The sequence below is a fragment of the Boleophthalmus pectinirostris genome, unplaced genomic scaffold (genome assembly GCF_026225935.1).
Source record: "Boleophthalmus pectinirostris isolate CB_2022bp ecotype Guang Dong unplaced genomic scaffold, ASM2622593v1 HiC_scaffold_1, whole genome shotgun sequence".
NCBI classification, from domain to species: domain Eukaryota; kingdom Metazoa; phylum Chordata; class Actinopteri; order Gobiiformes; family Gobiidae; genus Boleophthalmus; species Boleophthalmus pectinirostris.
The window spans coordinates 27,044,379-27,067,640 of record NW_026570970.1 but is presented as its reverse complement, the minus strand read 5'-3'; the positions used below and the strand labels follow the sequence as shown (position 1 = coordinate 27,067,640).

The 23,262-nt window shown below is 37.9% G+C and overlaps 1 protein-coding gene and 1 pseudogene across 1 annotated transcript in view; one reads left to right on the top strand and one right to left on the bottom strand.

The window, feature by feature from the left end:
• lrp1bb (low density lipoprotein receptor-related protein 1Bb) overlaps nucleotides 1-23,262 on the top strand; it is a 378,766-nt gene that overhangs the window by 318,185 nt on the left and 37,319 nt on the right. The window contains exons 66-78 of the mRNA XM_055149901.1: nucleotides 2,297-2,413; nucleotides 4,198-4,304; nucleotides 6,992-7,124; nucleotides 8,211-8,317; nucleotides 8,973-9,105; nucleotides 9,751-9,873; nucleotides 11,447-11,569; nucleotides 16,778-16,918; nucleotides 17,200-17,334; nucleotides 18,364-18,483; nucleotides 19,037-19,278; nucleotides 20,507-20,730; nucleotides 21,961-22,067. Of these exons, the coding sequence (XP_055005876.1) occupies nucleotides 2,297-2,413; nucleotides 4,198-4,304; nucleotides 6,992-7,124; nucleotides 8,211-8,317; nucleotides 8,973-9,105; nucleotides 9,751-9,873; nucleotides 11,447-11,569; nucleotides 16,778-16,918; nucleotides 17,200-17,334; nucleotides 18,364-18,483; nucleotides 19,037-19,278; nucleotides 20,507-20,730; nucleotides 21,961-22,067 (1,812 nt within the window). The remainder of the gene's footprint in view (nucleotides 1-2,296; nucleotides 2,414-4,197; nucleotides 4,305-6,991; nucleotides 7,125-8,210; nucleotides 8,318-8,972; nucleotides 9,106-9,750; nucleotides 9,874-11,446; nucleotides 11,570-16,777; nucleotides 16,919-17,199; nucleotides 17,335-18,363; nucleotides 18,484-19,036; nucleotides 19,279-20,506; nucleotides 20,731-21,960; nucleotides 22,068-23,262) is intronic.
• On the bottom strand, nucleotides 14,970-15,087 carry LOC129409018 (5S ribosomal RNA; annotated as a pseudogene).

Here is a 23,262-nt window from a genome sequence, read left to right as displayed (position 1 = left end):
AATGCCGAACAAAACGGAAAGCATAAACAATAATAAATGTACATGCAATTCATCTCTGTACAAACTGTCTATGACCTCTTTGCAATCAGTGGGTTCAAATGAGAAAGTGAAAGTTACTATAAGTGATGTATAATTGAGTGCATGTATTTGAAAGGCTCTCAGATAATATTATAACATAGAGATTTCCTGTTTAATGCTTCTGTGTATGTGTTGTGCCAGATGATTATATTTAAAGTAAGGACTGATATGATGTAGATATATTTTCTGTTGTCAAAAAGTGAAAACGCAAAATTTGAAGGCCAGGTAAGTTTAATACATTACACTTTTTTTGAGTTTTGTTCTGTTTTGCAGAAGCAAACAGCAGTTAATAAAAGTAAATAGTGTCTATGTGGACCATTGGCGTCCGGTCATCCAATGGTAAAAGATGCCTCTGAGCCCTAGACCCTCCATGAGCCCATTGTCTTCTTGTTCATCACTGTGAGACCAGGAGGGTTGCAGGCTCCAGTGCGCACGGTGTTGCAGTGGGACATTTAGCAGGCGATGTCAGAAGAAATACTGCATTTATATGCAACTTTAAGTTTAGCAGAATGGGCTATGCGCTGCTGTGTATAGACAGGACTCTCCTCGGTGGGATATGCACGCTTACGAGCCGAGGCTGAAGGAAGCGTTGCACTGGTCTGAGTTGAATGAGAACAATGGTTATTGTTTTGTTCAAACAATGTGCAAGTTGAATTGAAATTCAAATTGCAAATTGAGTGAATATATATATATATATTTTTTTTTTTTTTTTACCTTAGAGGTATGAGCTCTGCGATCCTGTGGAGCTGAGAGGCCTCGGTGTGCTCCTGAAACATGCGGAGACGTGTTTCTCCAGGACACTCTCCTTCACCTTTGAAGATGAAGCGCAAGTGTCCTGGGCAGGTTTCTTAAAAAAATGGCACCACACTGTTATTCTTATAGACACAACTTCACAAACTATCAAGAGAACAAGAGAAAGAGCAGTGTACCTTGAGGGAGTTGGCTTCGTCATAAAACAGAACTGCCTTCTTAGGGGGAAGCAGGACTTTAGACTTCATCTTGTGGCACACTTGAGCCAAATGCCCCACATTGAGCTCCGCTAGAGGCTTGACCACCATGGGGCAGGCGGAGCCATAGGGATGTGCTTCATATAAGAAGAATGCAGAAGCTCAAATGTTTTCCGGCTCTTCCTCATTAGAGGAGCCATGAAACGCTTCTTTTATCATCTGACACGATGTATGTCTTTGTGCAGGCATGATCGTTAGTTTTCTTCTTAGAGGAAGACTTCATCTTCCTCTTGTCGATCGTGTTGCCACAGCTGTGAGAGCTGGATTGACCAGAAGTCACTACCTTCTGAAACAAGAAAAAAAACTGATCAACATAACATCACTGTAAAATTCACTTTCATGAACTCTGCTTGTGTTGGTCTTATCTTCAGTTATAAGGCATGCATGTAACACATGAACATTAATAATTCATTGCACTTTACACATTAATAGTGTGATTTAATAAAGCACTTCTGTATCTCCAAATGACATCACAAGGTGGAGTGTTTTCTTTATGAGAGAAGAATTCAGCCTCAATATGCAGGGTTTGTGTGTTAAACAGTGTGAATCAAACAAAACAACTCCAGGTATGTTTTTAATTTTACCTGATTTTTACTGAAAAAAAGTGGAAAACAGAAGTAGTTAATTTTAAAAGGTTTGCAGTATAAATTTTTTCCAAGTTTTTGTGTTCCAGTTGTCAAGAAAAAAACACTGACCAGTACATTACAGTCAATGTATAGAAATGACTTTAAAGTAGCAATAATGCTGGGTTTTGCCATCATGGCAATGCTAACAACAACAAGCATGCAAACCAGGCACTTCCTGATTCTTTGACAGGTGAACACTTTAGTTAAAGCCTGAGGGACAAAATTCAGTTCAAATACATGGAAAAAATGAGGTACAGGGCTGTCCAATGCATTGCTAAATAAATCTATAACTTGTTTTCTTGCTTATAATTCCCCTGTTGCTCCTCGAAATTTCACTTTTACAAAATACTGTCATGTAGTTTTGTTTTTGAGGTTGATTAGTGAGCACTGAGGCAGGTATTTCTTCCTCCTCTCCCTCCTCCCCTGAGTTCATCTCCTGAATCCAGCGTCAGACTTGCTTGTGGGGGTAACCCGGAGGAAACGATGATTGCACCAAGAAAATTGGATGTAGAGCAGACTATTAATATTCCTGCAGTTTGACTCCATTCTCATGTGTGCTTTTGTTTGTGCTCCTCATGTACAAAGATGAAAAGACGTGCGGACCTCATGAGTTTCGCTGTGAGAATAACAACTGCATCCCGGACCACTGGAGGTGTGACAGCCAGAATGACTGCGGAGACAACTCAGACGAACAGAACTGCAGTGAGTACCCTATCAAGGCCTTTGTCGAACACAGGTCTGACAGCAGCGCCTGAGCTCAGGGCCAGGGGGCGCTCTGAACAAGCCCCCTCTGGTAAACATGAAGAGATTGGAGTTGGCATCACTCTTGGCTTGTGTTTTGTTTGTCTCACATTTCCATAATGATAAAGTTTCTGGTAACAAATTTGCATGTTCTGTTACACAAATTCACAAATGCAGAGGAACATTCATCTCAGTACATAGATATAAGCATATAGTTTATTATCTATTTAGTAACAGTGTATTTCTTTATTTTTTATACTTTCACTGTACATTAGATTGCATCTCATTGTTGTAGTTATTTGTATCACAGTAGTATTATTATATATTTGTTTTTGTTGGTTTGATTGCTGGTATTTTTACTCTCTTAAAAATGTGAAACACATAACTAGTTTATTTTAAACGGTTTGCAGAGACTCAAAGTTATTCCTCACTTTCCAGATGTATTTCGAGAACCCTAATTATTCACAGGATCACACTAAATGCTAACAGTGCACTCCCTGATTATCTGACTGTACACAGCAGTCTAATTTTGACCCTAAGAACTGTTATTACAATATATAAAGAAAAACAAATTTTGCTTAACTAAATGGAAAAAATAAGCTTGTCACCTTAAGGGCAAAATTCACACTCCCACTTCACAAACTTTCAGTCCAGACTCCACTAATTCAACCTGATTCCTTGTATTCCAGCCCTCTTACCTGCCTGATAACACTGTACGTCTGGACCTATTGTGTGTTTATGCTGAACATGCACCACTCAAGTGATTTATTCACTGCTTATTCCACATAACCATTAATGTCACTTAAAATGCAAATAAAAGCCAGTCAACTGTTGGATGCAATAGAATTATGCAGGTGGACCCAAAGACAGCAGCAGAGGCAGCAAATCTTATTGTGCCCCTATGCCTGCTGGGAACTCTCGCCTGTAAGCACAACTCATAACACAGGTCTGAAACGGCTAACGGATAACAGCTAACTGCCACTGATAACAAGGAAACTGTGAACAGGATTCACTCTCTAAGCAGAGGTGCTAGAGTACAATACAGTTAGTTAAATAATACTACACACTAAGTAACTGTAGTATGTGACCAGTTTTATGAAGTCAAACCATCAGAATAAAAAAGCTAATCTTATATAAACAGTTGAATTAAACACACTTTTTTGTGTATTTTTACTTCTGTAGTTTGTAGAAGTACCTTGAATTGAAATGTTTTATTTTTACTTCTAAAGTTGTCACAAATTATATATTAGTTCTTAGAATTATATTGTGACCTGAATAATCACTTAGCCAGATATTCTTACTTTTAACCAAGTATAATATTAAAATACGAATATAATACTTAAGTAAAAGTACTGCATAGTGACAGAAAACTTAAAATTGTCTTAAAAAAAAAGTTCCTACAATAGATTTAACCCAGCTCTGGTTTGGGTAGAGCCCTGCACTAAACTACAGGTATGGCATTTTTGGCTTTTACCATGTGTGCCCCTTGCGCCAAGTCCATTGTGAGAGCAGAAATTCACCTGTGTGCACCTGTGTGCTCTGCCAGCTTCTCCACTCCTCAAACAAAATGCTTCTAATTAACCCGAACGAGGGGACTGCCAAGGTATTACCGTGTGAATCTAAACACACAATATTTTGGCTCTGTCACTATGTCTGGGGATGTCCGCGCTTTTGTCTGCTGTCTAATTGTAGAGAAATGATGAGATTGTCGTCATTTGAAGCTGTTTTGTGTTTTTGTATTGCAGAGCCAGTCACCTGTAACCACAAGGACTTCGCCTGTGCCAACGGAGACTGCATCTCCTCCAGGTTTCGGTGTGATGGGGACTACGACTGCCTAGACAACTCAGATGAGGTTTGTAATGGGATGCAATTAAAGTGGTTTCTAGCCAACATTTATTTCAGTGAGGATAAGCATGTGTTGTATTTCAAGATTTTCAAAATTAGGGAAAATTTTAATGTAAGTAAATTGATTATATTGTATGAATTAACCAAACAAATGTATTTCTTCTTGTACCTCTTTCTAAAAGACTAATAGGGAAATGCTGTGTCAATGAAAGGTTACTTCTCTGTGTATTTAACCCAACCAAGCCACGTAGTTTATGTTACTAAGCTATTTTTTCAGACCAAGGGTTTGTTTTCATACCTGACAGTTTCGACTGCTCACTTGCAGTACTTGTATAAATCAGCTGATTAGACATCATCATGTGACCAGTCTGAGGAAGACCGCTAGTGAGCAGTTGAAACTGTCAGGTATGAAAATGAACTCTTGGTCTCAAAAAAGAATCTAATCACACAAATTACTGGAAGACCAAATGAATTATTAGTCCAATAACCTTATTGGACTAAGCCACATAGTTGCTAAAATCAACAATATCTACTATCTCAACATAATCGAGCTGAGTAAAGAACTGAATTATCATGTTATGGAAAAATTTAGTTTTTAGTTATGCTCAAAGGGCCAATGTTTCACATTTTTAGTCTAAGTTGTGAGGTGGTATTTTGCATGAAAGGTTTATACTTATACTTAAGACATTACGTATACCTTACAAGTGATTTTTATAGTGTAATCTAATGCACATAGGTATGATATAATTTATAGTGTGAATTGTGTTTGCCAATATATAGCTTTGACTATGTATTATAATGCACTCTAGGTTCAGTCTAGGAGAACAATAAATTACGTCATACTCTCTTTGAATGCCCTCATTTCTATAATATAGCAATACATGGTTGGTGAATTTTATATAAATTAACTCTCCACTGAGCTCCCAGCTTCAGTGCACAATTGGAGAAAATGAAATTGCTTTGGCTCAGAAAATAATCCCATTAAAGGCATAATTTATTAGCGTGATACACATCTCCCATTCCTGGTTTCAAAACAAACCTCGGCACAAACTTCCATTGTTTGACATATTATAGTTAAAGTATATTAGTGCATGAAATACCCTATATTCACTCACTGTGGGGACTCTTAATCCACTTTAGCATTTACTGAAACAACAACAGTTGGTTTTGAATCCAAATGTGACTAGATGTCTTAATTTTTCCTTTCCATAGCTAATTTGTACTACAATTTTACACAATATGCGCAGAAATGAACGCATTGGTGCCTTATTTAGCATTCTATGGTGTAAAGAGATTTCGTGGAGAATAGCCCATCAGTGGTAATGATGCACTGTGATGCATAATTCAAGGGCAAAGGCTTGTTATTAGGATTCATTATTCCTGGTTAATTTATGGCGTGCTATTCAACATTTTATATGTAATTTCTCACCATGACCATTATTAACCCAGTATTATGGCTCCCACGCTGCGGCATTTCTGGGTCACAGCAGTCACAACTTGTTGCCATTCAATTACACTATATTCTAATGGTAATATTCTTCTCTCCATGAAGCAAGTACTTTGTATAAAATAATAGTTTTGTCCCAGGAAATTGTGATATATTTACTTGTTGCTATGTATTGCAATATATGTTCAAATAAATCACAATTGTAAAGTCTAGCTTGTAAAAACAAAGTAAATGTAGGTCCTTAATATGTCCCTAGTCCCAGGATATTAAAGTTTAAAGATGCATTAAATAACTTTTCCTCTTCCAGAATGTTCCACAGTATGAAATTAATCTAACATGCCTTGCATTTATTCAATTGTAAGTGTTTTTAACCTTTACCTATTACCTTTCCACAGATCTGGGCTGGTGGCATCACCTGCTTTCTCCATGGATATAGATAGGTTTCATGATATACTGTGGAACATTCTCAGTTAAAAATGAATATCTCCATAGGGACAAGCAATTAGTGCACTCCCGGCTATAAAATGACTTTTTAAAAATATATATTTAAATGTTGGACATTGTATTTCATCTCATATGCTTATGAAGTAGAGCCATAGTCACTCTCCACATTAGCTCTTTGTTGTGGGTACTTGAGTCTACTGTTTCAGCAGTAGCTTTACAGACACAGTTAATTTCACCTCTGTATCTACATGTTGAAATGCACCCTGATATCAATCAAACTTTATTCGTATAACACTTTACAACAGCAGCAACTGGACCAAACTGATTTCCATAAGTGCATTAAAGTCCAAAGTCCTATACAACGCAATAAAAAATACAATAACTAGGATAGTAATTTTTTTTTATTATTAATATAGGGTTAAGAGGGTTCAATTAGTATTGGCGAACCTTCAAACCATGCAACTTTAAAAGCCTTCATTAATCCACCCACTCATAAAGCTTCAGTGTGTAGCTTTCTGGTAGAGAGTCCGGCACCTGCTCCTCTTGTTATTGCTTAATTCCGATTGTCCATCAGTATGACAGTAAAACGTGTCTTTTTCCCTGGAGACAAGCCTGCAATGCCTCCAGGCCAAGTTACAGGTCAGATCTCTGGAGGGGCGAGCTCATTCACTGTAGGAATTTTTGAGCAGCAAAACACCTGTAATTGAATAAATGCAACATAGATGAGATCTACCAGAAAAGTTACATGGTGCACCTTTAATGACCATTGTTATTGTTACTATATGTGTGTATTACATTTGCAGAAAGGCTGTGAGGCGCACTGTGCAGAAGACCAGTTCCAATGCCACAACAACCTTTGCATCTCTCTAAAGTGGGTGTGCGACGGACAGGAAGACTGCAAGATGGGCGAAGATGAGAAAAACTGCCAAGGAACAGGTAAAAACAAATACCTTTTACCAGAAGATAACACACAAAATGGGGTGCTGGTCAGTGCTAAAGGCCCTTATTGCTTTCCGCACATCTTTCCTGTGTCCAGTTATCGACTTGTAAGGAAAAACCTGTGCAATTGTCAAGATATAAAGGCATTATTACTCCTTTGTCCACTCGCCCCCATGCGCTACTATTGTGTTCGTGACAATGGGAACTAGTACCTGCTTCAGATTTAGATTTTCATAACTGTTCACTTATTTCGCACTTTCATGCAAATTGCCAGTCTTCAACAAAGCATTCAGTTTCAGAAGAGTTCATTTTGTAGATACATAAAAATGCTGAAATTTGGCAGTTATTTCTGACTAAAGGCTTGTTTGTCATGCTGCGATTTTTAACCCCCAGGGAGATAATGGTCAACTTATAGGGTTTACATTGCTGTTCTGTGTTGATGCATGGAGAGATCAGGCTTTTGGTGAGTGGACTGAAGTTTAAAAATACCGGAAAAATAATGAAGTAATAAAGTTACAAGTAGAAAATAAATATGAGATTATCTGCACTTCATATGACACAGTTTGATGTTGCCTTAGTTTGGTCATTTCAGTTCTCTTCATTTTACCTCATAGTAAAACAAAGTGGCACATTTATTCCTCAAAGGCACTGTACCTGATTTTACTGTCTTGCAAACAAAAATAAAAAAGCTATTAATTTTAAATGGTTTGAAGCGGTCCAAAGTTATTCCTTACGCTTGTCTGGAATCCCAATATCCACTGTAATAAGTTTATAAACACTTCTCGCAACTTTCAGAGGCCAGAGCGGTAAGTCAAGATAAAGCTAACAACAAATAATGCAAACAGCACACTTCCTGGTTCTCAGAAAATTAAAAAAACACTTTATAATTAGATGCAAATAGTACACACCAGCTTCATATTGACCTTATGAGCTGCTTTTACACTATATCTGTATTAGGGCAAAACAGATTTTACTCAAATACATTGACAGACATCAGGTACAGCCACTTTAAGTAATATCAGTGCATTCGTTGTAACCTATAGTGCACATTTCTAGATTAGTCTGACTCTGTCTTTTTCCCAGCAGCCCCCTCGTGCTCTGTAAACGAGTATGTGTGTGCGAGTGGGGGGTGCGTGTCAGCCAGCCTCAGATGTGACGGACACGACAACTGTCTGGATGGATCCGATGAGGTCAGGGCTCCCTCATGTTTCATCTCATTTAAATGCATGCTGTACACACACTTAATCCTTCTGATGGAAGAAATGCATGACAAATAATACTATGAATATGCAAATGATTTCCAGAGAAAGTTTAATGGGTAACCTGTAATTTGCACACACAAAAAAAATCCTATGTTTGACGTTTTCTGGCTTCTTCCTGTCAGTCTGCTCTCATTAAATGTTGAAGTATAGCATTATAAATTATAATTTTAAGTATCTTTTGTATAACTTTTTCTGGCAATGCAAAGCTTATAGCATATAATCATTATTTGCTGATTGGATTTTGATAGAACCATCTACTGTTCTATTCATTTGCATCTGTTTTATTATGTGTAAACTGTAAGTTGCATTCATAAACTTTTAGTACTAGACACTTTTTAATTGCAAATGTTTTCCAATACTAGATTATTGGAGCCCCAAAATGACAATTTATTTGTCTCCATAGATATGTTATTACTTAAAATGTTCCACAGTATGAATTTATTTTCAATGCAGTAATAATTTTACATATAATTCTCTCAGGTCAAATCACGGTTCTTGCAGAGTTTTTTTTTTTTTTTTTACTAGTGCTTCCAGTAAACAGGGCACTTTGTTGATTTGAGGTTGTTGTTGTTGTTGTTGACAGATTGGCTGTGTGAAGGAGTGCAGAGAAGATGAGTTTCTGTGTCTGAATCGTGCTCACTGTATCCCACGGCGATGGCGCTGTGATGATGTTTTCGACTGCATGGATCACAGCGACGAGGAGAACTGCAGTCAAGGTATATGTGGCACCAATTTTTGGAGCAATAATTAGTATGAAATTAACTGTCTTTGATATTAAAACCATTCAAGTTTTTGTGTTTTTGCTGAAGTTTTTTTGCTACCATTGCTGTATTTTCTTTTTTTTAAAAAGAAGCGCAAGAAAAAAGTCACGTAATATGATGAAGACACATGTAATGAAAGTTTACGTGTACAAAATATATACAATTACATTTTTGTTAGTAAAATTATTTGAGCCAAGAGCCATATTGGCCAGTGATCAAAAAAGTTCACAGTTATTCTACATATATGAAGTTAATCTATTCTTGTGACTTAAAACATTTTAAGTGAATGAAAGGTGAGTTTTTATTGTTTTTCTTATTGTTATATAAGTAAAAATGTGTAGGCTTCAGTATGAACAGGTAAAATGATTCAAAATGCAGCACTTACATATGACAGCAACAATCAGCACCAGTTAAATGTTTCAAAAATATATGTGTTATAGAAAATGATGAGACCATTATTTCAAACTTTCTAGAGCTGAAATGATTCAAATCTTACATCGAAAGATAAAATTGTCCATCATTATATAGCCTTTAGTCCTATATCTCTGTCTGAATTGTTGTGTGCAGCTGCTAGTTGAGCTGAGCTGTATGTAATTGCAGGTGCGTTCTTCTGCCGTGCCGATGAGTTCATCTGTAACAATACTCTGTGTAAACTGCACACGTGGGTGTGTGATGGCAAAGACCACTGTGGAGACAACTCTGATGAGGACCCAGACATGTGTGGTGGGTTCGCTACTCACGACACTTACATACACGCCAGGAAAAACAGATACTGCAACTGGCCTAGTCCAGTTTAAACACATTTATCAAAATGCACGTAAACCTGGGAACTACGACTGAGGTGTCGTTAATCACAGAGATTCCAATGGCACACCTGGAGAAGCCATTTCGTACTCAGATGCATGTAACCGCCAGTCCGATTTAGATAAGGCACAGACTAAGACAGGGGTGGGCAAACTTTCTGGCTCGCGGGCCACATAGGGTCCTAAAGTTTGACTGAAGGGCCGGACAGAAGACAGGACATAACGTGTTAAGAGCTCAGATTCATTACATTCTTATTCACATTTATCTAGGACTTCAGACGCGCACTACACGTTTCATCACTGCTGTGAAACATTCAGAACACATAAAGCTGTTGAGACCTGTTCCACTGCACACCACAAGTGAATGTATATCGTGTGTTGACTGTTTTCAAATATGGCTGGTAACAGCTCAAAAACAAAGCTCACACCATTCAACCATAGATATACGTCTGTGGGTGTGATAAAATCTGACTCCATAATGTTGTACACCTTAATAATTACAACTCAGAGTCCATAGTTTTATTTGATTGATTTTTACCAACTCAAAATGAAAGCAGTGCAGTCTTATATCTTAAGCACCAACTACTTCATTCATGGTCCGAATAACTCCTGTAAGAACACTTTCCCATAAAGCATTGCGGCCAACATAATACGCCACACCTCAATGTATATATAGTGCGCCATCTACTGGGAAACGCTGGAAATGCATGACAAATAAAACAACAAGGTTTATTATTGTAATTTATTCCAGTTCGGCGGGCCGGATTAAAAGTTTTAAAGGACCGTATACGGCCCCTGGGCCGTAGTTTGCCCACCCCTGGACTAAGAGGTGTTCACTGTTCTGGATAAGAAACAGCCAGGCAAATATTAGACGTGTTTGGATGTTTACTGACTCATTTTAGACCAGCAACAATGTTCCTCCACCACAGATGAGCACATTTTGTTTTGCTTTGGTCAGCTATAAGTGAAAGTGAAACCTACTAGAGCCTCAGTGTGCTTATTTCTGCAGTGGAAAGCAAATAAAATGTGAGTAATGCATTTCCCAACATGTTTGAAAATCAAATTATTAAAATAAATAAGATATTGGTTATTGCTGTTAGATATTGCTTATTTGCTATTTCTTCCAAAAGTATGGTTATATGTATGCTAGTTGTTTTTATTAGAAATTATAGCTGTGAAGTTTTAGTGCCAATGTTAAATTACTAGACGCCCCTGAACATCTCGTTGCCCCTCATTCACTCCTATTCTCACTGATTTTGGGGCAAAGACAATCTGAATTCAGTTGTATAGTGCACTCTGAGTTCTCTGTGTATGTAAACATAGTGACTTAGACATGTGTGGTGGGTTTGTCACTCCGAGCCTTTGCTTTGAAGGCTGCTGATGCATAATTAAAAAGGCACTGTGCCTCTTCTCTTAGTGGGGAGTATTCCATTGTCTTTGTGATGTGTTTTGAAAGACATATCTATTAGTTTGTCTTGTCTTCTCATCTGTAGCTAAACTCCCCTGCCCTCCCACACGGCCGTTTCGCTGCAGAAACGATCAGGTCTGTCTGCGCTCAGATCAAGTTTGCAACAAAGTGGATGACTGTGGAGACAGCTCTGACGAAGAGGAGTGTGGTGAGAGACTCTTACATATTTACATTCACAAACTCACTTTATACACAAACATGTCATTACAGAAGATGTATTATGATTTTTCCTGATATAATCCATCACTTGTAGATTATTATTTTGCATTATACATACATCATACATGATTACAATATTGATCTAAAACAAAAAGACAGATCAAAGATCAGTTCAAACCCGGCTCAGAACTGCAGCACTGATTTCCTGCTGCCTCTTGGTACATCGCCATAGACGTCATCACAACAAACTGTCATCACAACAAAGTACCAGGCTGGTAGTGAGCAGTGGATTTGTTTATGTGTCAAAATATGATGCTGCTGAATCCTACATGCGTCATGTTTTTTTGAAAAATAAAAATAAGTAACTGAATCAACACAGTACAAACAAGGCAATGGCTGTGTACAGTGGTAGATGAAACAAAAAATTGTGCCTCAAATGACTTGGTGCCTTCCTGTTGTATGCAACATTGTGAACACTTTTTCCTATTCAAGCGATCATCACCATTCTGAAACCCATGATTAGTTTTAATGATGAGTATTTAAAGATCCTATATTATGCAAAATTGACTCGTTGAATAAGTTTGTATTTTGTTTCATAAACACATTTTTGAGTTCCTTTATTATTAGTCTGTCTACATCTCAAAATGGTTTGTTCCACCTTGTAATGTCATAAAGTGGTAGTTTTTCTACTGCTACGTTTTACCTTTTATTAAATAGAGATTAGTAATTAGAGGGCTACAGTTATCTAACATGTGTAGTGAATGTAAATGAATAAACACAGTAAGAACAAGGCAATGTTTGTGTATAGTGACAGGTGAAAATGAGAAATAGTGCCTCAAATGCAGGACATTAAGAAATAAGATTACTCAAACATGCATGAATAAAACATGCACGAATAACTCAAAGTGACTATAACATGGTCAAAAATATTTCTTTTATTATACACAGAACAGTCGACTTCAATTATTTGATAAGCAGACTTGCCTGATTCCTTTGACATGCAGAGCTTCAACTGTTGTTTCTTTTGAATGTAAAAACTCTTATCAGTCCAAAATATTATTGAAACACGAACATATTATTTTCTCTACACAACAAACCCTCTTCTACAGCAGCAGTGTATAATGTGTGTCACATGGGGCTCCTTTAGTTTATTGAAGTGCGTTTCTAACTTTAGACAGAAATCTTGACCTTCTGCTGACCTCTGACTAGCACTACAAGATTTCTTCAGATTAAATGCCCAATCTTGTCTATAACAAAAAAAAAGAAAAAAAAAAAGAACAGGATGCATTTGTAAAGTTGTAGGAAATACTCTCCTTTACAAATTAAACCACATCAACGTCTGACCAAGAATTTGGAACAAAATTAGGAGAAGAATTCCCTGCATTGCTCCCTTCCTGGGGCCTCATTTATAAAAACTGCGCAGGAGTTGTCGTAAGTTAGTGCGTACGTCTAGTAGCTACGACAAGGCGTGCGCCACGCAAACTCCGTATTTAGAAAACCCACCGCACGCACCAAACCACGCAATCTTTGCTTTATAAATCCCACCTGCAACTACAATTTGCACACGTAAACCTACGTCACGTCACGCCCTCTCCACACCTCCACCTCACCGTAAAAGGAGCATGTAAAGTGACTCGTGAATGAGATTTCCCTAAACATGAGCTCTCATGTGCAAGAGTTCCCCATTACACAAAAATGTAGGGAAGATTTTGGTTGGGGTCAGGTTCGGGCAGTAGGCTTCGTGTTGTCCGCAGACTCGGGTCACTCTGGCGCTCGGTGCGTAAAGACTAAAGTAAAAGTGTTAAAGTTGCGTTCATTAAATCAAAGCCTGGCTCCTGCTGCGTCCAAGGGAAGAGTTTTTCTCTCAGGTTGGGTCATTATTTCGTCCTCTGTGTTGGTCACAGACTGTGTTCTATAGAAGTCTATGGTCGCGGTGTGGACTGTGGGACTCTGCGCTACACCGAGTCCGGGGACGTGGCCGCGCTCGTGCACCAGTGTCAAATGTATAATATTGTGGAGTATAATGAGTGGAATAAACAGCCCTTCTCCGTATTTTAGCGAACCAAACACTTAAATGCGCAAATCAGAAGGTAATTCTTCTATATACGTGGATTTTCTGATCAAACACTTCCTCAAATTCTGTTCACTTCTGCTCACGAGTGTCGCTTTTTCCCCGTGTCTCCAGACTTTGCGTAGAACTTACAGGAGGTCCCGAGTTGGCGTAGAGTTAAGCAAAGAGCCACGCCTTAGGCGAGTTTTATAAATACCGTGGTTGGCGTAGGAAGCGCGCGCGCACGGATTTTTGCGTAAGCAAGCTTTATAAATGAGGCCCCTGTTATGTCATCCCAAATGCAGGCCTCCGTGAAGTTGGCCCCCCATCAAACGCACACCTATCAAAAACTATGTCAGTCATTTGTGCTCCGTTTGTTCCAGTTTTGTGCTGCACAAAGTTTTGGTTGTGCTGTTTTAGTTTTTGAGATATTAACAATTCTTTCATAGGTCAAATTGGGGTCAGCCAGCCCCCCAGGAAACTTAAAAATGTTCTAAAACTGTCCAAAATGGTGCCATTAGTTTGTACTTTGTTTGTGCTGTTTTGTGCTGCAAGTAGTTTCATTTGTCCTATTATGGTTCTAGATATAAGCAGTTTGATTTTTGGCCAATGATGTCATCCAGCCCCTCCAAATGTTAAATAGCCTCAAAAAAGGCAGAAAATTATACAAAAGTTCCGTGCTGTGACAATTTCCATTTGTGCGAGTATATTTCTAAAATGATTAATTATTAAAAATTATTTATTATTATTTTTGTAGAAATTATATGATGTAATTTCCGTTCACCTGAAGGTGGCAAACTCCGCAAAACTAGTGAAGATAAATTATCTCAGTATTATTATATAAAATATGAATGAAAAGCAACTTATTAAGGACTGATAAATACTTTTCCACAGCCTGAGATCATTAATATCTCAAAACCTAAAGCAACACAAACAAAACCTTTTGTAGCATAAAACGGCACAAACGAAGCACAAACAATTGACATAGTTTTTGTGTATGTGTGCGTTTGATGAGGACCAACTTAATGCAGGTCACATGCAGAGGTCAGATGTATGTTCTATGCAGCTAATACGTGCATTTTAACCATATGTAAACAAAATAATAATAATGCTTTTTTGGACAGATGCTTTACAGAGCATTCATTCACTCCATACCCAGTGATGGTAAGCTACTATTGTAGCCATGCCTGCCCTGGGGCAGACTGACGGAAATAAGGCTGCCAATCTGGACCATCAGCCCCTCCGACCACCACCATCACTCATGCACACACCACATACTAGGCAATGTGGGTGAAGTGCCTTGCCTAAGGACACAACGACAGTTTTTACAACTGGCGCCCCCCTGTGGCACCTGATTTTCCCAACAGTCTCCCATCCAAGTACTAACCAGGCCCAACCTTGCTTAGCTTCCGAGATTTGACGAGATCAGGCTTTGACAATGCGGTATGGCCACAAAAATGTACAAAATGTACACACATTTTTTTTTATAGTTCTTCCCCTTCTCATTTAGCCTCTGAGTTGTTTATTGAGTGATTTGTGCATTTCTGAGCAAACTTTAATCACTTTTTTTCAAGATGCCATATTGCTGATCAACCACTGTTCTCACCACCACTGACATTTTGTTGCTTTGTTATGTAAAGAAATATCTTTTTTTGACACACTGCGATAATATGTCTAGCTTTAAGAGGAAGGAAAATATATTGATATGGAAGTTTGTATCTATAAAAGCTTTCAACTAGTACGAAAAGACACAGACATATTGGTAAACAGATTTCTATTGTATAAGACCATAATGACTGTCAGCCTTGTATTTGTATGCTAGTGTATTGCCATGTTTCAGCAGTACCAGTGTGTAGATCCCATAGTGACAGACAGACCATTCATCTTTTCCTCTCTCCTCTCTCTGTCTTTTTATTGAAACATCCATCCATCTCTCCCTTACTCCATTACCCCCTCCTTTGTCCCACTCCTCCTTCAATCTTCCCTCTCAATCTCTCCTTAATCCCAGCCTTCTCCAGCCATCCTCCCTGCACTTAATTTGCTCTCTATTATTGCTTCATTCAGTTCGACTACAGCTGGATGTCAAAGTCCATTTTTTTGTCTTTATATAATTTCATACTGGGATCAATAGAAATCCTATACTTGGGTTGACTCCACAAATTGATTTTTTTTTAGCACGCTACCACAAATGTTAGTGTTTTCAATGTGTTGGTTTAGAAATCTGTAGTGAGTCAAGTATTGCCTTCCTTAAATTGCTTTCAACACCAGTATGGCTCTGTGTTGTAGTATCCATAGGTGTCAGCTTCTTGTAATATGCAACATTGTGAGCACTTTTTCCCATTAAAATGATCATCATCATCATCATCATTCTGAAAGCCATGGATAGTTTTAAAGAGTACACAAAGGCTCTATATTATGCCAAATTGACTCTTGTGAGCTTTAATCCATGTTAGAATTATGTTACCTCATCAAAAACATACTTTGAGTTCCACCTTGTGAGGTCATGAAGTGGTAGTTTTCAAGTTAACAGCCTCCTTTTACCTTTTTTCAGTAGAGATTGGTAATTACCAGCATGTATAGTGAAGGTCTATGAAGTGGAAAAGCACACTGGAAAACTTATTGTATTACCACATGACATCACAAGGTGTTTTCTGTTTGAGAGAAGAACTCAGCCTAAATATGCAGTGGTTATGTGTTAAATATTTGTGAATGAAACAAAACAGAACTCCAACTATGGTTTTAATGAGGAAACAGCATTATAAAAGATCAGAAAATAGCATAATATGGACCCTTTAACTTAGGGTTTAGTTGAATTTAGGATTTGGATTTAGGATTAGGAGTTAAGGTGAGGAAAACATATTCCCAGAAATACCTTGGAAAAACAAATTTGTCACCTACTAGCCTTATCTGAACTCACAACATAAAATGAAACATAAAACAGTCAAAAATATAACATTTCCTAGCATGTTCATAGCTACAGACATTTACACATTACCGTGACAACTAGAGCTACTTGATCACTTCTGTTCTTCCAGACCTGACTATGTAGAGTTTACTCTGCTGAAACCCATGAACAAACCTGTACAAACCTGCACACTTGAATCTTGAATCAAAATCACTAAATATTTTGCTTTCCTTTTGTTACAGAAGTTGTTGCCGGTCGTCCCCGTCCTTGTGGCAAAACCGAATTCACCTGCAGCAACCGCCGCTGTATCCCGATCCAGCTCCAGTGTGACCTCTTCAACGACTGTGGAGACGGAGGGTCAGACGAGCAGGACTGCAAAGCCTGTACGCACCACCACCTCCCATTGACTTGAACAAACTACATCAAAGCAGAGATAAAAAGTGTCTACTGTCACCGGCAGCGCTAGCCTTTGTAATCTAATTTTATGTATGATGTTTTGTTATTTATGCTAATGTATGGACGCTCGTGTTTGAGGTGTGCACGGTGGTATATAGAAAGCGGATAATGCCCTCGTAGTTTGGCACATCAAAAGCACAAACACAGCAGGTGAGCAGTAAGATCGCGTGTAGAGGTCCCTAATCAAAGTCCATGTCTGTATTTGTAGATTCCAGTGGAGATGTTTGTGGGAAGAAAACTAATCCATGTGGAGAAGATGCCATATGCAACCAGACCAATGCTAATGCTATCTGCCAGTGTAAACCAGGCTTCAAGAGGAATCAGAAGACAGGACAGTGCGAAGGTAATAAAAAAATAAATAAATAATGGTGCAATTGTGTAGTGCATTTTGAAATGAAGCAATTAAGTAGTGTTATACTGTAAGTTGTGTTTTTTTGTAAGCATATAAGCACACTACAAAAAGTAATATCTAAATAAGTTCAAATTACTCTAAGAACATTTAACTTGATTTCAGTAGATTTGACGTGACCAGTAAAATTATCTACCAATGGAATGTGTTTTTCTCTCTCTCTCTCTCTCTCTCTCTCTCTCTCGCAATTCAAGTGAAATAATATTTAGTTTCCCATTTTCAGTGCAAAGAGTTGTTATTTTTCTTATCTCTTGAGTAACATTTTAAGTACAAAAAGTCTTGTTCCATTGGTAGATATTTTTATTAGTCATGTGAAATTTATGTGAAACATTTTGCACTGTAAGGACATTTTGACCATAACTCAAATATAAATGATTAATATACTATAGTTTTTAATGCTTTACTAACTAATGAAGGTCTTGTTTCCATGTAGGATGGAGGAAATTGATAAACTGACTTGATATTTTCCTCAGAAATAATTCCCCTTAAAAAGTATTCAGAACAAACTAACCAAAAAAAATGCATTTAATTTTTTGACTTTTGACTCTGTCTTCTAATATTCCATATCTTCAAAACATCAATTTAATTACTATTTTGTTGGCAATATATTGCATGACTCTAACTGCAATTTTGAACAGAACTGAACAAAAACCTTTGTTCGTCTAAAGTTAGTCCTTAGATGCTGTGCTAACAAACAGTAAATGTAGAAAGAATTGTCCAAAACAAACAAACTTTCAGTGTTACATGTGTATATATTATATATTACAATATTACTATTGGGACTGGACCATGTCACCATGCAGGCACTTATTACTGTCTGGGGCAATATAATTTACTTATACTCTCATTTGTATTGGCTTTATGAGTCACCACTACACATTTATACAAGAAACCCATATATAAGTATGGCACATTCACATCATGTAATATTAACTGTAATGATTTTCTATTTCCTCTTTTCAGAAACAAATGAATGCCTTCAGTTTGATGCATGTCCACATTACTGCACAAACACAAAAGGAGCCTTTAAATGCACGTGTGACAGAAATTACAAAGACATCAATGGAAACTGCCTTGCAAAAGGTATCGTGCTATTATGTATGTTCATGAATGCAGTACAGTACATTTTTCACATTCCCTGTGGGAATGGATCGGATGCTATAGCTTTATGCTAGTCCAGAATGGAATGTGCAGCTGTATGAAGAAGATGATATCATCTATGCTTTTTAATCCATGGGTTTCTTTGATGGAAAATTATCACAGATGCCATAGTAATTGGTCATTTAAAGAGTAAAATTTTAAAAATGTGTCTATTATTAGGCATTTTACCACAAAGTAACCACCTTAAGTTGACATGGTGGACAGGAACCAGGCAGTAGCATCTTCTACTAAGACCTGTTGGATTTCTGACATGGTTTATCATTAAGTGAGAGCTAACAGAGCTAGCAAGCTGTGCCATCCTCACTCATGGTTCAAAATTGGGTCTTTATTTTAAAAAAAAGAAATTATCCAAGACAATATCAATTTGACTGGTTTAGACTATTACTATTACATTATTAACTATGGGCTTTAAACCTAGACGCGCAATTGTGAATTACGAGCCAACTATCTTACATTGATCTCACTTATCTTGCAGGGCCAGAGGAGCGCGTCCTCTACATCTCTAATGACACAGAGATCAGGAGTTTTGTTTACCCCTTTAACCAAAGCCAAGGACACAAGCTGCTCACCCGCATCGAGGAGAATGCTCGCATTATCGGCATGGACGTTTTATTTCACCAACAAAAGTTTATCTGGGCCACGCAGTTCAACCCCGGTGGGATTTTCTATAAAGAATCTCAGGACAGGAGCCAGGCAAAGAGCAATGTCAGAAATATTGTAAGTATTGTTAAATCACAAAAGAATTGTCTATTGAATGATGTTTTGTTAGCCTGAGCCATGTTTCTTTTGGTGTACAATAGTCAAGGTCACTGTGAGTGTCTTATATTATACAGCTGTTTTCTTTATCAACAGGCTACAAACCATATTCATGTTCCCTTCCATTCAATACACAATTACATATTTCACGTTGCAGACCATCGGTGACAGCTTTCTGTATGGAACCCTTCAAACCCCACTTAAACTTATAGCACAATAATATAATCTGTGTGTGACAAGTGCTTTGTGTGGTTTTATAAAGTGGGTTCCGGGAATCTGATACATATAGAGCCGTAACCTGTTCCTGTTTTTTCCTACATTTTTATTTATTTGATTTAATTCAATTTCAGGTATACCCATAGAATAAAATAATAAAACGCTATAAAGCAGTTACAGGACAAAACAGCGAGAAAAAAAACCAAAACCATGTACAGCAGGTTAATACAAACATTTTAAGACTAAAATGATGAGGCTCATCGCAGCATTTATAGAGCGAGAGGCCACAATATTCTGACGAAAATCAATGGGAGCCAGGCTCAGAACTACCCAGAAGCGCACACATGCTAACCTCCTATTTGGATCGTGGCGGCTAGCTGTCTAAAGATGGTTGCTGGTTCAAACCTACAGGCATTAGAACATTTTTATTTAGCGGGCCCTCACTGCCAGCTCAGTACAGCACAGAAATTAAGATTCTCTAACAAAGACCATATTGTTGTTGTGCTTTTAGGCTTGGCACTGATCTTACCCATTAGTGTAATTTTGTCAATGCAGTGCAGAAAGACAATCACACTTGAGACTGTGCCAGGGCAGATGTAGTTTGTTAAGTAGTTTACATCGATGAATGTGACTTTGGAGTGAAAGAATAAAGCACAAAAAACTTTATTAAAGATTATTGCATTTTCTTGTTTTTAAAGGTGGTTTCCAGGGAGATGTTATTGCTATGCCTCGAATGTTTACACCTTGACATTAAACTTTTTACTAACCTTCTTACTCAGCAGGAATGCTTTTCCACAGATCTGATGAGTAACTTGCCTGGTGCTGTCACCTGCTTGTCTCAATGAAGATACTGTGGAACTAAGCAAGAACATGTCAATGAATTAAACAAGCCTACCATCAGAAATGTTACACACTACTTCTTTAAGCATACAAAATATAAAGACAACTTGCCTCTTTTTTTTTTTTTTTGCAGTGTTCAGACTTCCGTCGACCTAGAGACATCTCAGCAGACTGGGTCACAGGGAATATTTATTGGACGGATCACTCGAGGATGCACTGGTTCAGCTATTACACAGCCCACTGGACTAAGCTACGCTACTCTATAAATGTGGGCCAACTAAAGGGGCCCAACTGCACACGCTTGATCACTGACATCGCAGGAGAGCCCTACGCTATCGCGGTTAACCCAGCCAGAGGGTAAGTTATGGTGTGCTCCCTTTTGACATAAGCATCTTGTACTCCATGGCTGTAATATGCACAGCTCTGTTATATAGGGGAAACTAGAATGTGATGATGAGAAGAACTTCAGCAATCAGAATAATCAGAATCATTTTGGCTAGTTGGTTATTAAAATAATCATTGACTATTTTAATAATTGTCGTTATCTGGACCATAAGGATCAAAACATGTGCCTTAAGACATGTTATAACAAAAACAAATGCGTTACTAGATCAAAAAGTCATGAAATAATAAACGATTTACAGTTTGAATTAATTATACATTTTGTTTGTAAATATTCTCTCTCTTCCTTAGTTAAGATCTTATATGGTTAAAACAACATTTCTCTATGAAATAGAATTCCTTGACTACACTAAACTAATCAGCAAAAATAAGCAGTTGCAGTAACAAGCCATTGCTATTGACTGTAAAATAATACATTACTGTTAAACTTATGTTGTCTGTAAATGTCATGGACAAAAAGTTATTGCAACTAAGATACATCTAGTGTTTTTAATCTGGCACATGTCAAACACTGTTATCTTATTAGCTTAAATCCAGTGTTTTATGTACATAGATTTCACTGACATGGCTCCCTTTCACTAACATTTTGCAGTCCAGCTAATGCCCTCTAATGGTCGTCATAGTGACCTTGGTAACAAATGATCTACACAATGAATGCCGCTATTTCACTTTTTGAAAATTCAGCAGGTGGTTATCGCCATTGTGTGAAAAGAACTATTAATCAGTACAGTTTCTTTCATTATGTATCCTATAGCAATTTAATTTTGACCTTGGATGCTACATGGTTTTACTAGTAAAGTGTAGCAACTCACTGTGCCATTACTACTAAAGGTGCACTATGTAACTTTGCCTCTATAGAGATGCCATTGCTTTGCTTAACATATGTACAGTACATTCAGAAATTACACTTGTTTTCTTTGCTCAGAAACATTCTTGTTGTGAACGGGGTCAGGGTGATTTCGGCCCAATGGTGTCACCTTCTTTTTTCCTTGAAGTTGAATACATTTAATGACCTATTGTGAAACATTCTAGGCAAAACAGTAGCATTTCCATGGAGAATAGCATGTCGCTGACCCTCTACCAGGAGAAGTCACATAGTGAATCTTTAATAATCTGATAATCAAATGTGCAACTGCATTAACCTATATGGACTCAGACATATAAAGTGTGTTTGTTGTGTTTCAGGATGATGTACTGGAGTGTAATTGGCGATCACTCTCACATCGAGGAGTCGGCCATGGACGGATCTCTGCGCAGGGTTCTGCTGGAGAAGAACCTCCGAAGGCCAACAGGTGCGTGACTTCTGCTTGAAGGTGCTGGACCTGTTATCTATTGTCGTAAAAACGTGGGAAAACTGCTGTCCAAACGTATTCTCATTTTCCTAACACATTCCTAGCATGAGTTTATAAGCACGTTTCACAGCTTTCAGAGACCAGACTGGTCACAGCAATCCCAGCAACAACTAGCATGCTAACAGTGTACAAGCCTTACTTACTGCTCTGTGGCTGAGAAAAGCTCTTTGCAGTTAGATGGAGACAGCACACTGAGGTCTCATTTTTACCCATGTGAAAGTGCTTTCTTCACAATATATCTGAACTGGGGAAGAAACTATTTTTTTATTTCTTGAACAACCTGGACCAGACCAGGACTAAACCAGGACCAGACCATACCAAATGAGGTCTAAACCAGGATGAAAATGGAGCAGAACAAAGTGAATATTAGGACTATCCAAATCTATGTTCTAAACCTGTGCTTGAAGACTTATAATATAACCACATCAAGTCAAGTCTAAACTAAAAATTATTATTATTATTCTGAAGTAATGAAGGACAAAACCGGTCCAAGTTTAGGGGACTTTTCTTTTTCCATGGATACAGTCAGGTGACCACTTTCGGACTGGTCAAATCTGTGGATAGGTTTACATGTTTTTACAATGTATTCTTAAGCAATTTATTTAACACCTGTAATTTAATAAATTATTTAATATAATGTAACCTTAATGCCACTGTAGAACAGCAGCTCTATGGAGACAACCAGAAAAACTACACAGTGCACCTTTAAATAATTACCTTAAGCACAGTAGGTATATCTTTGTGCAGGGGGCGATATGCTTGGACATACTCTACTATAGCAGCCCTGGGAGCACTAAGTATTCTCCCTTTACATAATGCATTTATTTTACACCAAGTGACCTTAGTGGTAAATGAGAGAGAGGAGCGATACCTAACTACAGCGTCGTTATGATGTGCCCAAGTCTACAGGGAGACATTCATGGCTGATCTACTTTTGAGGAGATGCGTTGGCCTGCTTTAGTTCAAGGGACAAATGCTGTGCCTCGGTTGCTCGCTACAGGAATTATTCATCATCCGAGAAAAACGCAAACTTATTTAAACGCCGCGGCCAGGTGCTCAATAACCAAAGCTTTAGGGAGAGAGGAAATATCCAGGTTTCAACTTGTACTCGCGCGGGGTTAAACACAAAATCTCC